Below are 13656 nucleotides of genomic sequence, written 5' to 3'. Positions count from 1 at the left end.
CTCTGATTCCCCCACCTCCTGGTCCTTAGAAACTGGATCAGCGACGTGAACAAACCTACAGGGTCGCGTTACGTTCTCCACCCAGCGTCGCCTCCGTCGTAGAGATGCGATGTCCATTATTTTTTTCTTAAAGACGGCAGGTATTCTGTCTTCTCTCTAATGAGTGAACGCGTGCTTTGGGGTTAAGGAAGATGAAAACAAACAAAACCTAGCTTCCCAGAGTAAATCTCCGTGGCAGTGAACCACACCAGGTCCTGCTCTTTCGGAGCAGATGCCTTTCAAAGCAGCGGCTCACCCAGCCTTGCAGCTTGGTCATGAGTCTCAGGGTTGCAGGGAACAACTGTTCCTCTCGTGGCTGCGTACCCAGCATCCAAAACAGTGCCTGGCACCTAGTAGGCACTTAAAAGCCCTTTGGTAAAGAATGACGTTACCTGGGGTCACCTTTGGCTCCACCCCCTCCCTGAGAACCGGCTTCTCACACCTGACCAAGCCTGTACTCCTTCTCCTTCCTGCTCCGACCCTTCATCCCTCCACTCACCTTCCTCCAGAGTCCGGAGAGAAGATGATGCGGTACCCACGTCCTTCAGCTGCCCTCCGACTGGCTTCCCTCCACTCTCCGCCCCCACCCTGGAAATCGTTCTCTACCCTGCATCCAAAGAGGTCTTTCTGAGGCGCAGATCTCAGCAGGCTTCTCTTAAGCTTCTCAGTGGCTCCCGCCCCATCTCCCGCATCTCCAGGGATATAGCCTGGATGCCTCTGCATGGCTTTAAAGGCCCCTCTGGTGCTTATTCGGCCCAGACCAGCTGCTTCTCCTGCCACAGGCATCGCGTGGTCCCCTTACAACCCACACTTTCCTATTCCCTCTGCTGGGAAGGTCCCTCCCTGCCCTGTCCACGTGGAGGTTAGATCCTGAGGCCACCTCCTCTGAGCAATGCTCTTTGGCTCTGCGGCATCTTTGGCCAGTTCCTCCTCCAAGTTTCCATGGCACCCAACAGCTGTGATGATGTATGTCTCGGGACCCCCGCCACGTTTTGTTCCTTGGGGCTGGTAATCCCAGCTGAAGCCTGGCATGCTGGGGGCACGTCTAACACATGGTCCGTGTTGTCGAAGGAGCCCTGCGGTCTTATCTCCCGGAAGAAGAGACGCCCTTTTCTCCATGTTGTTGATGCTTCCTCGGAATTTTACCTCCTATGTCCCTTTCTTCCTCTCTGGGCTCCTGGCAACGCCCTTGTCTCCTTCTGTCCAGGCGCTTTCCTTGGGGTCCTCTAAGGCTTCCGCTTTGTAATTCTCATGGCTCTCATTGGGCGCGGCCTTCAATATTTTTTTCCGAATCACTCAAAGAGCCTCACGTAGGGCTGCTTTCCTATTTGTTTCACAGAATCACACCTTTACTCCAAAACATATTTTAAGAGACTTGGGAGGGTTGACAGTGAAATAAAGGGGGGATAGGCAGGACACCTTAAAGAGTGTAGCCGCCGCCACATGACCCACTATTTATCGAGCTACTGTGTTCCACCTTGATGCAATCCTCTAGATGGACAAAGTGAAACAAAACTCAGTCCCTGGCCTCAAGAAGCTTCCCCTTCCCTCTCGAGTTCGCCAGAGCCACAGAATCAACACTGCCCGGAACTTTTCTTCCTTTAGGAAACAGCCACACTACTTTAAATATAGACACATGCCATATATGTATACATCCATCCCGCTGGCAAGGGAGTAAACGGGAAGGGTAGGTTCCTGAGGTCCCCAAGGAGAGGGTTCGCTGTGGAGCATCTGTGTTGCTCTCCTCTTAGCGGTCAGCACCCAAGGTTTCTGTGCCTTTTTGGATTGTTCCGTTTTCGGTGGTGGTGTTTGTTTTTGGAGTCGGTGGCCTGATGTGATGTTTCCGAAAGTCACTCGGGGGACATGTTGCATGCTGGTCCCTGCGCCCCTGCCTCCATCCTGAGCCAGTGAAACACGGTCCGCTTCCCCTCGCGAGGCTGCTGTACACGCTTCCAGCCCCGCGGCATATGCATCATACTGTCACAGCAACGCTTCCCAGGCCTGTTCGGAAATAGATTGATTATTGTGAACAAGGAAGGTGCGTCTTGGGGAAAACAAATGAATCAAATGGAAAAATGAATTCACATCGTGAAATTTACCTTCCCAGCTGGAGACCTGACATATTCACGAGCTCCTCAGGGGAGATCCTCTTAGGAGAATTCAGTACGAAGGCGAGTCTGCACTTCGGTGGTCAGAGCTCAGCTTGAAATGTGTTTGTATGTGAATGAAAAACACCCCTTGAAGGAAAGAGTTTGGAACCAGAAATTTTTGTTTCTTGTGAAGGTGCCTGGAAGTAACAGCTGGTTGCTGCAGGCCTCTCGTTCCCAGGGCTTCTGAAGTCTGTGCGATGTTCTTTTTGCTTTTCAGCGGCCGTGCTTGCGGCATACAAAAGTCAAATTGGAGCTGCAGCCACAGGCCTCTGCCACAGCCACGACCACACCAGATCTGAGCCACATCTGTGACCTACACTGTAGCTTGCAGCAACGCCGGATCCTTAACCCAGCGAGCAAGGCCAGGGATTGAACCCACTTCCCCATGGGCACTACGTCGGGTTCTTAACCTGCTGAGCCACAACAGGAACTCCTATGTGATGATCTTGATGGGACTGGCCAGTCTGCAAAAAGCCCACTTCAGTCCACTGACATCTTACTTACCCAGCACTAGGCATGGTGAGAGTCTGTGGGGCTCGGAAGGCAATAAAACAGTGTCTTCAGTTTAGGAAGACAAGTCACTAAGTTAATAAGGAGAACAAGTTTTGTTTGGGGTTTCCTGGTGGTTAATTAAGACTCTGACCTCCCATCCCAGAAGTGTTATGACTAAATACTGCATGAGTGGAGCACAGACTGGCCCCTGGACGGACAGGCCCTGTGCCCAAGAGCTGAGAACTAGGGGTGTCCTGAGGCTCCTGCTTCTTCATTGCAGAGCATCAGGGAAAGTGACAGACAGGTGAGCCTGCTTCAGTTACAGGGACCCCTCCTCCTCCAGGCTGTCCTCCCACTTGGCAAACCAAGTGAAGCCAGAATAATTCTCTTAGCTCCATATTCAGCTGCAGTGACTGCTACATCAGGGGTCTGTGCTCATCAGGGGTCTTCCTGAATACTTGGAACCCTAATCAGCACATAGGACATTGTGTTTGGGGGGGTGTTGTTGTTCTTCTTCTTTTTTTTTTTCTCTTTTCTTTCCATATGCACCTGTGGCATATGGAAGTTCCTGGGCTGGGCCTCAGATTGGAGCTGCAGCTGCCGGCCTACACCTCAGCCACAACAATGCAGGATCCGAGCCACATCTGCCACCTATGCTGCCGCGTGCAGCCATACCGGATCCTTAACCCACCGAGTGAAGCCAGGGATCAAACCCACATCCTCACAGGGATAATGTTGGGTCCTTTCACCCACTGACCCACAGTGGGAACTCCCATTGTGTTTTTAAGGTAAAACTAGTCCAAGCCATCCACTTACTAAAACACGGATCTTTAAAATGCAGCCCATTCATCTGTGGGTGGTACCTATGCAGGGCTTTGCATGCAGAGGGTTCTCAGGTCTGTCGGATGAATGATGGAGAGCAGATTTTGCCCAAGGTCATGTGGGGGAGTCTGAGCTGGAAGTGGGTTTCTCTTGCCCACCACGTGAATGATACAAATATGAAGAAGCCATGCAGACAGCGCAAGCCTGTTGAGTCAGGACTGGTAAAGGATAAACTCTTAAAAAAATTAAATATTTTCATCTTCTTTCCGATGGTTCCAGGCCATGGTGGCGGGCGGGGGGGGGAGGTGCTGTTGAGGTGGGTGCACCTGTCTGTGTTCACAGATCCGTGTAAGGAGAGACTGAGGTTAGAGGAGGAACGGGGCCGTTTGAATTTGGCGCCTGGTCCAAGCACATTTTGCCTTGCAGTTTTCATGTGGCCTCAAACATGATTTACAGATGAAAACAAACATTTCAACTAAGAGCATCTGTTACTTTCCAGATCCCTTGGGAGGATGACACCAGTTTTAGTTCTGTGTGAGAGGATGCAGTTGGTAACCATCCCTTTCGTGGTTCGTAGTTCAGTTTCAACGGCCACATCATTAAAAGCAAAACGAGAACCCTCTCGGGGTACTAAGATTGGCCGCTTCTGTCTTTCTTGCTCAGGTTTTCACTGCCGAGGGCACAACCTCGGGAACAAAACGCCCGTCCAGGTGTTGTTCACGTTCCGCCAGCATGAGCGTGGGGCGGAATGTCACGTCTGGGTCTGGCCGAGGGTAGCTGTTGGGCAGCCACGGCCGTGGGTCTCGCAAACACGCCACCTCCTGGAGGTGAGAGGGCTGTTTAGCGAAATGAAATACTGCTCTGTCAGAACTGCTGGACTCACAATTCAATCACGGGGAATTCTTCCCCAGCGCTGTCACTGGAATCATTACATTCAGAATTAAACATGGTGTAGCAAGGCAGCCGACAAGACCCCGAGGTGCTATTGATGCGGCCGGTCTCACATTAATAATCGGTTTTTCCATACAGGGCATGTGCAGAGGGCTGCAAATCTGGCTTCTTTTTTCTCCCTTTGGTGTGAAAGCCACTCCTCCCTGCTCCTGCTTTGCCTCCATACTGGTCTGGTGCCACCCGGCCTGAGCGGGCGACAGAGTTCCTTCCACGTCTCCCTCCTCCCTCCAGTCTCTGACCTCGTCCTAGAAACCATCCCAACCCATTGCAGCCCAGACCCTCCCGGGAGGCTCCTTTCTGCCGGGTCTTCTTTCTCACCCCAGTGATGAAGCCCCTGGGTTCCTACCCCCATCACACATCCCGCAGCCACGGCAATGCCTCCCCGATGGTCCTTCTGCCCCCGGCCCTCCAGACCCCCCACCTCCATTCTTCTCCAGGCTCCTTTCATCTTCGTCATCCCTCCAGCATCCTCCCTCCAGCATCCTCCATGGCGACGTATGACGCGGGGGAGGTAGCGCGGGCTTCCCAGTGCCGAGGCTCTGGTCCAGTCCCCGTTTCCGCCTCCCCCTTCGTTATCCGGATGCCTGGTGTGTGATGACTTGGTGGAACCTCACTCTCTCATCTGTAACAATGCCCTCTCAGGGACCCCAGGAAGTAAAACGTCATTCCCCCTCACTTTACTTCCATCTGTCTCGCGAGCTGCCTTGGCCACGCTGAGCAAGTTCGGCGGTCATAATGCTGACCGTTTTTGCTGTGTCTGGTGGCATCCGCAGAAGGTACGAGCTCCTTCCGATGGCTTCCACGCCCTCTGAGCCAGGGAGGAGTTTCACGGAACCAAATGTTGACCTAAAAGCCGTGTCCATGTTTGTTATCAGCTTGGTGACCTGTTTCTCTTTGAAGGAGAAACTGGGTGATGGTATTTTCTTCTTAGGCCCCAGGCTTGGACACTGAGTATCTATAATAAATCGCCCCTTAAATAAATAAGATGTAAAATCCTCTAAGGCAGAGGTTGGCAGACTTTTCCGGGAAGGGCCAGGTAGTACATATTTCCGGCATTGCAGCCCATATGGTCTCTGGCACAGCTACTCAACCTGCCCTTGGAGCATAATAATGCGTAATTAGATGAGTGTGTTCTAAAAGAACTTTATTTACACAAACACGCAGCAAGCTGCATTTGGCCCCAGGGACCCTAAAGTTTGCCACCTCCTCCTCGAAGGCGTGAATGGAGATGACAGAGGTGGTGGTGAGTCAGAAAATCCGATGGTATTAGTGAGGGGCGAGTTTTAGATGATTCTTCTGAGATAATTCTGGATGCATTAAGGTTTTTGGTTAATAATGAAGGCCATCACTTTTGGGGGGCAGGGGCAGGGGCCGGGGAGCAGAAGCTGTACACGTTTTCCTGACAGAAGTAGCAGCTCAGTTTATTTGAATGTGGAATAAACTGGCCTTGGTAAGTAGATCTAGACTGGCTATTAGTGAGCCCGTCCTGGCTTCCGGCTCCTGGAGCAGAGGAATCAGAAATCCTTAGAGGAGTGAGAAAAGCCTGAGAAAGTGGCAAAGTAACAATAATTGCCATTTATCGAGCTGCCCTCCCCATCCCAAATCAGGACTCTGTTATCCCCGTTTTACAGGATACATGGGGTTTTAGGAGTTCCTGTTGTGGCTCAGCGACAACGAATCGGACTAGTATCCGCAAGGACTCAGGTTCCATCCCTGGCTTCGCTCAGTGGGTTGAGGGTCTGCCGTTGCTGCTCGCTGTGGTGTAGCTCACAGATGCTTCGTGGATCCCATGATTCTGTGGCTGTGGTGGAGGCTGGTAGCTAGAGCTCCGATTTGACCCCCAGCCTGGGAACTTGCATATTCCGTGGGCACAGCCCTAAAAAAGCAAAAAAGTTTTTTTTAAATACATGAAGTTTTAGGTGAGAGAGGTTGCGTGCTTCTCCAGGATCACACAGCAGGTGTCCGAGCCACCGAAGTGCTCTCCCATTGGCCGTAGGACTTCCCGCAACAAAAGCGAGCCGCTCTCCCTGCGCACCCACGTCCTTCAGGCTTAAACCCTGAAGGCAAAAACCCTGGGGGCAAAATCCTCTTCCTTCCCGCTTTCCTTTCCAGCAGGTGTTATGTTTGAAACACAACCATGTCTCCTGAGTCACCTCCTACTGTGAGGGAGGCATAAAGCTTTCATTCTATCACACAGTCTATTTTCTCCCCATTTCCGGAACCGCGCAGAGGCAAGGACATGGAAGTTCAGACAAGAAATTCGCCCAGGGTAGCACCCAGGGTTAATGGCAGAGTCAGAATTTCATCACGGGAGTTCCCTTGGTGGCTCAGTGGGTTACGAACCTGACTAGTATCCAGGATGATCTGGGTTGAATCCCTGACCTCACTCAGTGGGTTAGAGATCGGGCGTTGCCACAGGCTGTGGCTTAGGTCACAGATGTGGCTCGGATCTGCACGACTGTGGCTGTGGTGTAGACCGGCAGCTGCAGCTCCGATCCGACCCCTAGCCTGGGAACTTCCATGTGCTGCAGGTGTGGCCCTAAAAAGACAAAAAATAAAAAAGGAATTTCATCACCGTTTTCACCAACCCCAAAGCATTTTCTGCACATACACCTGCCCTAGCGCTTAGAGGTTAAACTCTCCAGCTCTTTTTATTTTTTTATTTTATTTTTTTACATTTTATTTATTTATTTATTTGGCCGCATCCACACAGCATGCAGAAGCCCCCAGGTCGGAGGATTGAACCCATGCCACGGCAGTGACAGTGCTGGGTCCTTCACAGCGAGGCAAGCTGGGGAGTCCCACCCCGCTCTTAAGCGAGACTGACTGGGTTCCATTCTCTGCCCACTCTTCATTAATTGCATCACCCTGCGCAAATTGCTCAGAGATCTCGCGTCTTAGTTTCCTAATCGGTCAAACTAGCATGATGATAATGATTTCCCTCTCACGGTTGTTGTAAGGAATAAAGCGGTAACAGGTACATCATACCCAGCCTAGGTTTGGCTTTTCCCAAAGCTGTAAACTCTAGGAGCACAGGAGTCTGCTTTGTTTGCTGTTGTGTCTCTAGCACTTAGAATAATGCCTAGCACATAGCAGACAATATTGCCGCACAAAGAAAAAAGGTTCAGACAAACTAACTAGTCTTTAGATTGAGGCGTGACTGGGTTCAAAGCCAGCATGAATAAACGTGCCTCTCCTTTTTACTTTACCTTTTTTTTTCTTTGGTCTAATTTGAATGTGCTAGGTAAAATTTCATATGTCTCTGAGACCATGACTTGTGTCATAGTGGAAACTAGTGATCGGCTTCGTTATTTCCAGGAGGTTCAGACTACACGTCTTCAGATACACTCTCCTAATTCTTGTTTGTCTTGTTTTGTTTTGTCTTTTTAGGGCTGCACCCGTGGCATATGGAGGTTCCCGGGATAGGGGTTGAATCAGAGCTGCAGCTGCCGGCCTACACCACAGGCACAGCAATGCAGGATCCTTAACTCTTTGAGGGAGGCCAGAGATCGAACCCGCATCCTCATGGATCCTAGTCAGGTTCCTTAACCACTGAGCCACGACGGGAACTCCTCACTCTCCTAATTCTTTGCTTATTCCTCAAGGATCCTGCTTATGGAAGTCATTTAAAAATTCCTTTCATCCTTAAAAAAAAGTCTAAGTCTGTCATTATCACATAGATTTTTATCTCTGAAAGCTTAGTTTTGCCAAACGGGTAAAATACAATACTGTGTACTCCAAATCCACATTAGTATTTGGTGGCAACAGCTGCCAGGAGTCCCTGCAATAAATGACTTCTGGTCCCATTTAGCTGGCCAGATTGCCTTTTTTTTTTTTTTTTTTTTTTAATGTTTGGCCCCACACATGGCACTTGGAAGTTCCAGGACCAGGGATTGAACCAGAACCATTGCAGACCATAGGCCATGGGAGAAGGCCATGGCAAGACTGCTTTTGAAGTCTACACTGACGGGGGCTCCGGAGAGCAATGGCGCTTGCAGAGAAAGGGCCACCCCGTCCCCCCCGTTTGCACGTGTCCAGAGAGGACAAGTACGGAAGGCTAGGGTAGATGGTATGGTTGGTGCCTTTTCAACAAACAGCTCTTGCAGGCGATTTACGTTCAGGCTTCCCTAAGGCTGAGCCCCCATGTAGTCCCAGGAATACCACCCAAACACTGTCACACCTCGGCCGAAAACCATCTTCAGGTTTTATTGGAGTTATGATAATATTCATTCTGAGTCTTGATAAACTGATGCCCTTAATAATAGCAAAGCCCTGGAGTCTTACTCTTTCTCCCTGACTTGCATGATATCAATTTATTTTTTGGCCACGCCCATGGCATGCAGACATTCCCGGGCCAGGGATTGAACCTCTGCCACAGCAGTGACCCAAGCCACAGTAGTGACAATGCCAGGTCCTTAACCCACTGAGCTACCAGGGAGCTCTTAACTTCATTTTCATTAAGAGTAAGCATCTCACAGAAGTACATAGTGACGACTTATGCAGTTGCCTCCTTAGATGCTCCGTCTTCAACATCAAACCTGCCAAAGGGTCCTCTAAAAACCTCAGCAGTTGGGGAGATCAAAAAGAAGAACTGTTTCTATTCATTTTCACGTAGAATCCGCTACGTGGTTTGTATAAAAGCAATTGAAGTGAGTACGTTTTATTCTTAACGTTTCTTTGGCTTACAGTCAAAATGATTTGCAGACGTATTAGTCTGACTTGTCATTTTCTTCAAGAACTGAATGTCTAATACATTTGGGGAAAGTTTGTAAGTGAAAGATTTGCTCCAGTTTAAAAGGTCTATGCATTTGACTATTCTGTAAACCAAACTCTATACTGAACTGTAAGCTAAAGAGTTAAAGAATGCTGTGAAATTGACCTTCAATACGCGGCAAAGACTGATTTTTCAGGAACCCATTGGTAAAATGTAGTGTGTTGAGGTCAATATCATGAAATAATAATTTGGTCCAAAATGGCAGCAATAATGAGAAGTAAGATTTAACCTGAGAGTTATACATAAAGTGTGAATAGCCTGGACATATGGTAAAATGCCCTGATGTTTAATTTGCTATTGAAATAGCAGCTAAAAATGAGTTATGCATGAGAAATTGTGTGTAAAGCATCTTAACACGTATTATTTTATTTCACCATTGGGTATTACTGTTCTCATTTACTGATGAAGAAAGAGAGAGGAAAATAGAGATTTATTAGAGTCAAACCTCTGGTAGTTGGCCAGAGGTTGCAGTGTTAACAGAGTGGCGGGGCCAATGTTCAAACCTAGAAAATTTGCCTCTGCAGCCGGAATTCTTGCCCAGGACCTAACCTACATTACCAATGAGACTGGTAATAAGCCCGTTTCAGTTAAATACGAAAATACGTATGGACAACCTATAAGTGTAATTCTACTATAGGTAATATAACAAACAAAAAAATTGTATTCAGAATAAACAAAAACATTTGCCTTAGGCCCCCAAGAAAGCAATTTTAGAGGGCAGGATGTCGGGAACCAAAGCCTTCGCGTTACCCTCTAAGCTCTGTTTTTGGTTTTGCCTCCGAGATGAGTATTTCTGTATCTTATCTGAATGTATTGACTAACCACCCCACAAAAATCTCTGTAGGTACTGCTGCTTTTTTTTTTTTTTTCACATCTAGTCAGGTCTCATGTTCAGAGACATGAAGAAAACTGACTTCCATCATGCAGCAAGTTGGTAGCAAGAGTGACATTCAAACCAAGCCTTAGGATTTCAAGTCTAATGAGTGACTTCCCATCTCTAGCCATAGAGACGGCAGCGTGAGCGCAAAAATGGTAGGGGTTGGTAGATGCAAACTACTCCGTTTGGAATGGGTAAGCAGTGAGGTCCTGCTGCACAGCACAGGGAACCCCATCCAGCCTCTTGGGATGGACTAGGATGGAAGGTAATAGAAGGAAGGGAATGCCTAGCTACGTGTGACTGGGTCACTCTGCTGTGGAGCAGAGATTGTGACAACGCTGTAGGACAACTACGCGCTTCATAGAAGAATTTTTAGAACATGGTTTGGGCCATCTCCTCCCAGCGCGTTTCCTCTTTCTTCCCGTAGGTCGCTACCCCCAGGAGAACAAAGGAACCTACATCCCAGTGCCCATCGTCTCCGAGCTGCAGAGTGGCAAGTGGGGGGCCAAGGTCACCACGACGGAGGACAGGTCGGTGCGGCTGTCCGTCCAGTCCTCGCCAGACTGCATCGTGGGCAAGTTCCGCATGTACGTTGCCGTCTGGACCCCGTACGGCGTGATCCGCACCAGCCGGAACCCGGAAACAGACACGTACATCCTCTTCAACCCTTGGTGTGAAGGTGAGGGCCGGGCGCGCACGCGCTCACGGAAAACGTAGTGCATCTCTCTCTCTTTTTAAAACGTCCTCCACTCTGTGTGTCACTCCCTATGACTTAGGTCGGTGTTTCCATGGACTAGTTTCTCTAGGCGCTCGAGTTCCGTTAGGTGACAGAATTCCTTCCCAGTCCCTGATAGACGAAGTCCTATCAACTGGGTCTCAATTCTGCCGCGTCTTCCATCGGTTACGAACTAACAGTGTATGGATTTCTAAGGCCTCTCTTTTGGGTTGGATGGAAGATTGAGGCTAGAAGACGTGTCCCTTGCCTGCCTGCACTGCTGTCCATGACTGATACCTAACAAGACACAAACTTTGTCCTCAGGGTAGGGGCGGACATAACCTGTGTATATGACGTTCACGCTGCTATGCATTTATTGCAGGTGACATGACTGAGAATTCCCTAACGCTGCACAGTCGGTTAACTGCATAGTGCCATGTCGGTGGCATCACCTCTGTGTTTGCTCTGCCAACAAAATTTATTTATTTCTTTAACGTGACTTCTCAAAACTATCAGGATGCAGACAGTGTGGTCTTCCCACCCATTCTGATTGGTCTGGGCTGCAGCCGGGGCTTTAGGGATTTCAAAAGCTCTGTGGGTGATTTTTTTTAATGCAATTTTTATTTTATTTTTTTATTCACGTACCGTTGACTTACAGGGTTGTGTCAATTGCTGCTGTACAGGGAAGTGACCTAGGCATACGTAGATATAGATTCTTTCTTTCATATTATCTCCCATCATGTTCCATCCCAAGAGACTGGATAGATATAGTTTCCCTGTGCTGTACAGTAGGACCTCAGGGCTTATCCATGGCTTCTGGAAGATACGTGGAGAGTCACTGACTTAGGGAGATCCTCGGGTGAGTGGGATGCAGGGAACGGGTGAAAAGCCCTTGACGGGTGGGTCTGTCCATCCCCCTCTGTGCTGGGCGCCAAGGAGGTTGTGAAGGAAGGGCGGGTTTTCTGGACTCAGCGGCAGGAGCAAGAAATTGTTCCCATCGTGTGACTCGCTTTTCCTCAGTCAGGCGTCAAGCAAAGTCATCTGCTGAGAACCAAGAGCAAGGAGGGAGCATGGGAAGCCAGCTCGCTGGCCGAGTGTCCGCCGCCTTCCCGAGGGCCCTTCAGGCTCGCTCTGCATTCGCAGGCCATTTATCCCCCCTCATCTCGGAGTCGGAGTCGGACTAGGCAGGGGGATGGGGAGCAAGACCGCGCTGCTGGCGGGGGAGGGGAGGGGACATGGGGGAATGATTGGCTGGCTTCCTCACTGAACGCTGCTTAACCAGGCTTCAGACCCGTTCCAGGAGGGGGCCCTTCGCTGGGTCTTAGAGAGACAGCTGGACCCACCAAGGCAGCAGGACTGAGTTGGGCGTTTATTGCAAAGTCATCTTATTTTTCCGACCACTCAGGACCTGTGAGGCGTTGACGGTACCTCCCTGCTGAAATGCCAGCTGTCCCAGTCTGGAGGATCAGCCCTGGTGCCCCAGAGGGAAACATTTCAGCGTCCCATCCTGTGCTTAGGACTCAGGGCAGGATTCGATTGCTCTGTTGGGTCATGGGGCATCGAGCATTTTCACAGTTTGTCTTTTCTTAACCCCTTGTTTCCCACGTCATTTCCCATGGCTGATTTTCCCTTGTCTCGGCACCTAACACAGTGCCTGGTATGGGCTTGAACGTTTATTAAACATTTGCCGCGTTCATTTCCTGATTCCAAATACATGCTTTTCAAGTTCTCTGCCCCCTCTCGTCACAGCAAAGTTGTAACGTTACCGCACACCTTACCGTCCTGAGAAAAGTCAAAGTCATGGTGGATGGTGTGGGGGGGACGTGGGTTGTGGATACCTGTGTGTGTCGATTTCTCTCTCACAGCATCTGACATGAAATTAGCATCAGGTATTTCTAACTTTTCATTCAATGGGAGGTTCACTTTTTCCTTTAAAGAAAGAAATCAATTAAATTTAGTGCAAAGGAACCAGTAAGTTTCCAATGTCTGGATGCTTTTAGGAGATAGTCATTAAATATGACCCAGCTGTGGTTTATTATGACATCTGTCCTGGTGCTGTTTGCTGTGTGATTAGACACGGTCTTTGAAACCCTTGAGTAGAGAAGAAGGGAGGAGTATGCCAGCCTGCTATTCCCGGGGGAACAGGGACCCCTTTCTCTTGGGGACCTTTGAACCCAGACCAGAATTTATACCCTCAGGCTAGAGCATTCATCCATCCATCAACCCACAGATATTCAGAGTATGTCACCAGCCCAACGCTCATGACAACACAATTACCCCTGGCTAGAGCACCAGGATTATTTATTCATTCACACATTTTGAGCGTCGATCCTGAAGCCCTGGGAAGACGGTTGTGAAAAAGACCGTCTTTGTCCTCAAAGAGCATCTGGCAAGGGTTTCACAGATGAGCTACTAATAAACATGAGTCACGACGCTGAAATCACTAAAGTCAGTCATGGCACAGCCGGAACATCTAGCAGGGGCCTAGTTGGGGAGGTGGGAAGGGCAGGTCGGTGGGTTCCCTTTGTAAAGAGCAGTCAGTCAGAGAGCTGGCGAACTGAATTTTCATGAGGTTTGACGAAAGCTTATGGGGAGATTTTAAGCCCTTTATTTATTCAAACCACCTATCGAATGGCATAGCATATATCACTCCTGCAAGTGTCTAAATTGTTAGAGTCTCATTCATCCTTCTTGTACCAAGTGAGCCTTATTCACTGTGACATGCAGTCAGAAGGGAGCCAGAGAGCTCACAGTAAACATAGTTTTCAGTGGCATCTAGAGGAGCCCAGATTCAAGATCCAACGCTGTTTCTGGAACGGGGTTAGAAGGTCTAATC

At 49.3% G+C, this 13656-nt stretch overlaps 1 protein-coding gene across 2 annotated transcripts in view; it reads left to right on the top strand.

The window, feature by feature from the left end:
- The window catches only part of F13A1 (coagulation factor XIII A chain), a 151751-nt gene that overhangs the window by 38995 nt on the left and 99100 nt on the right, over window positions 1-13656 (top strand). For both annotated transcript variants that reach the window (XM_047794523.1, XM_047794522.1), the window contains exon 4: window positions 10533-10784. In XM_047794523.1, coding sequence (XP_047650479.1) covers window positions 10533-10784 — 252 coding nt within the window. The remainder of the gene's footprint in view (window positions 1-10532; window positions 10785-13656) is intronic.

This window comes from Phacochoerus africanus, chromosome 9 (genome assembly GCF_016906955.1).
Source record: "Phacochoerus africanus isolate WHEZ1 chromosome 9, ROS_Pafr_v1, whole genome shotgun sequence".
In the NCBI taxonomy this organism is placed as follows: domain Eukaryota; kingdom Metazoa; phylum Chordata; class Mammalia; order Artiodactyla; family Suidae; genus Phacochoerus; species Phacochoerus africanus.
The sequence above is the reverse complement of the archived record's forward strand: the minus strand, read 5'-3'. Positions and strand labels throughout refer to the sequence as shown.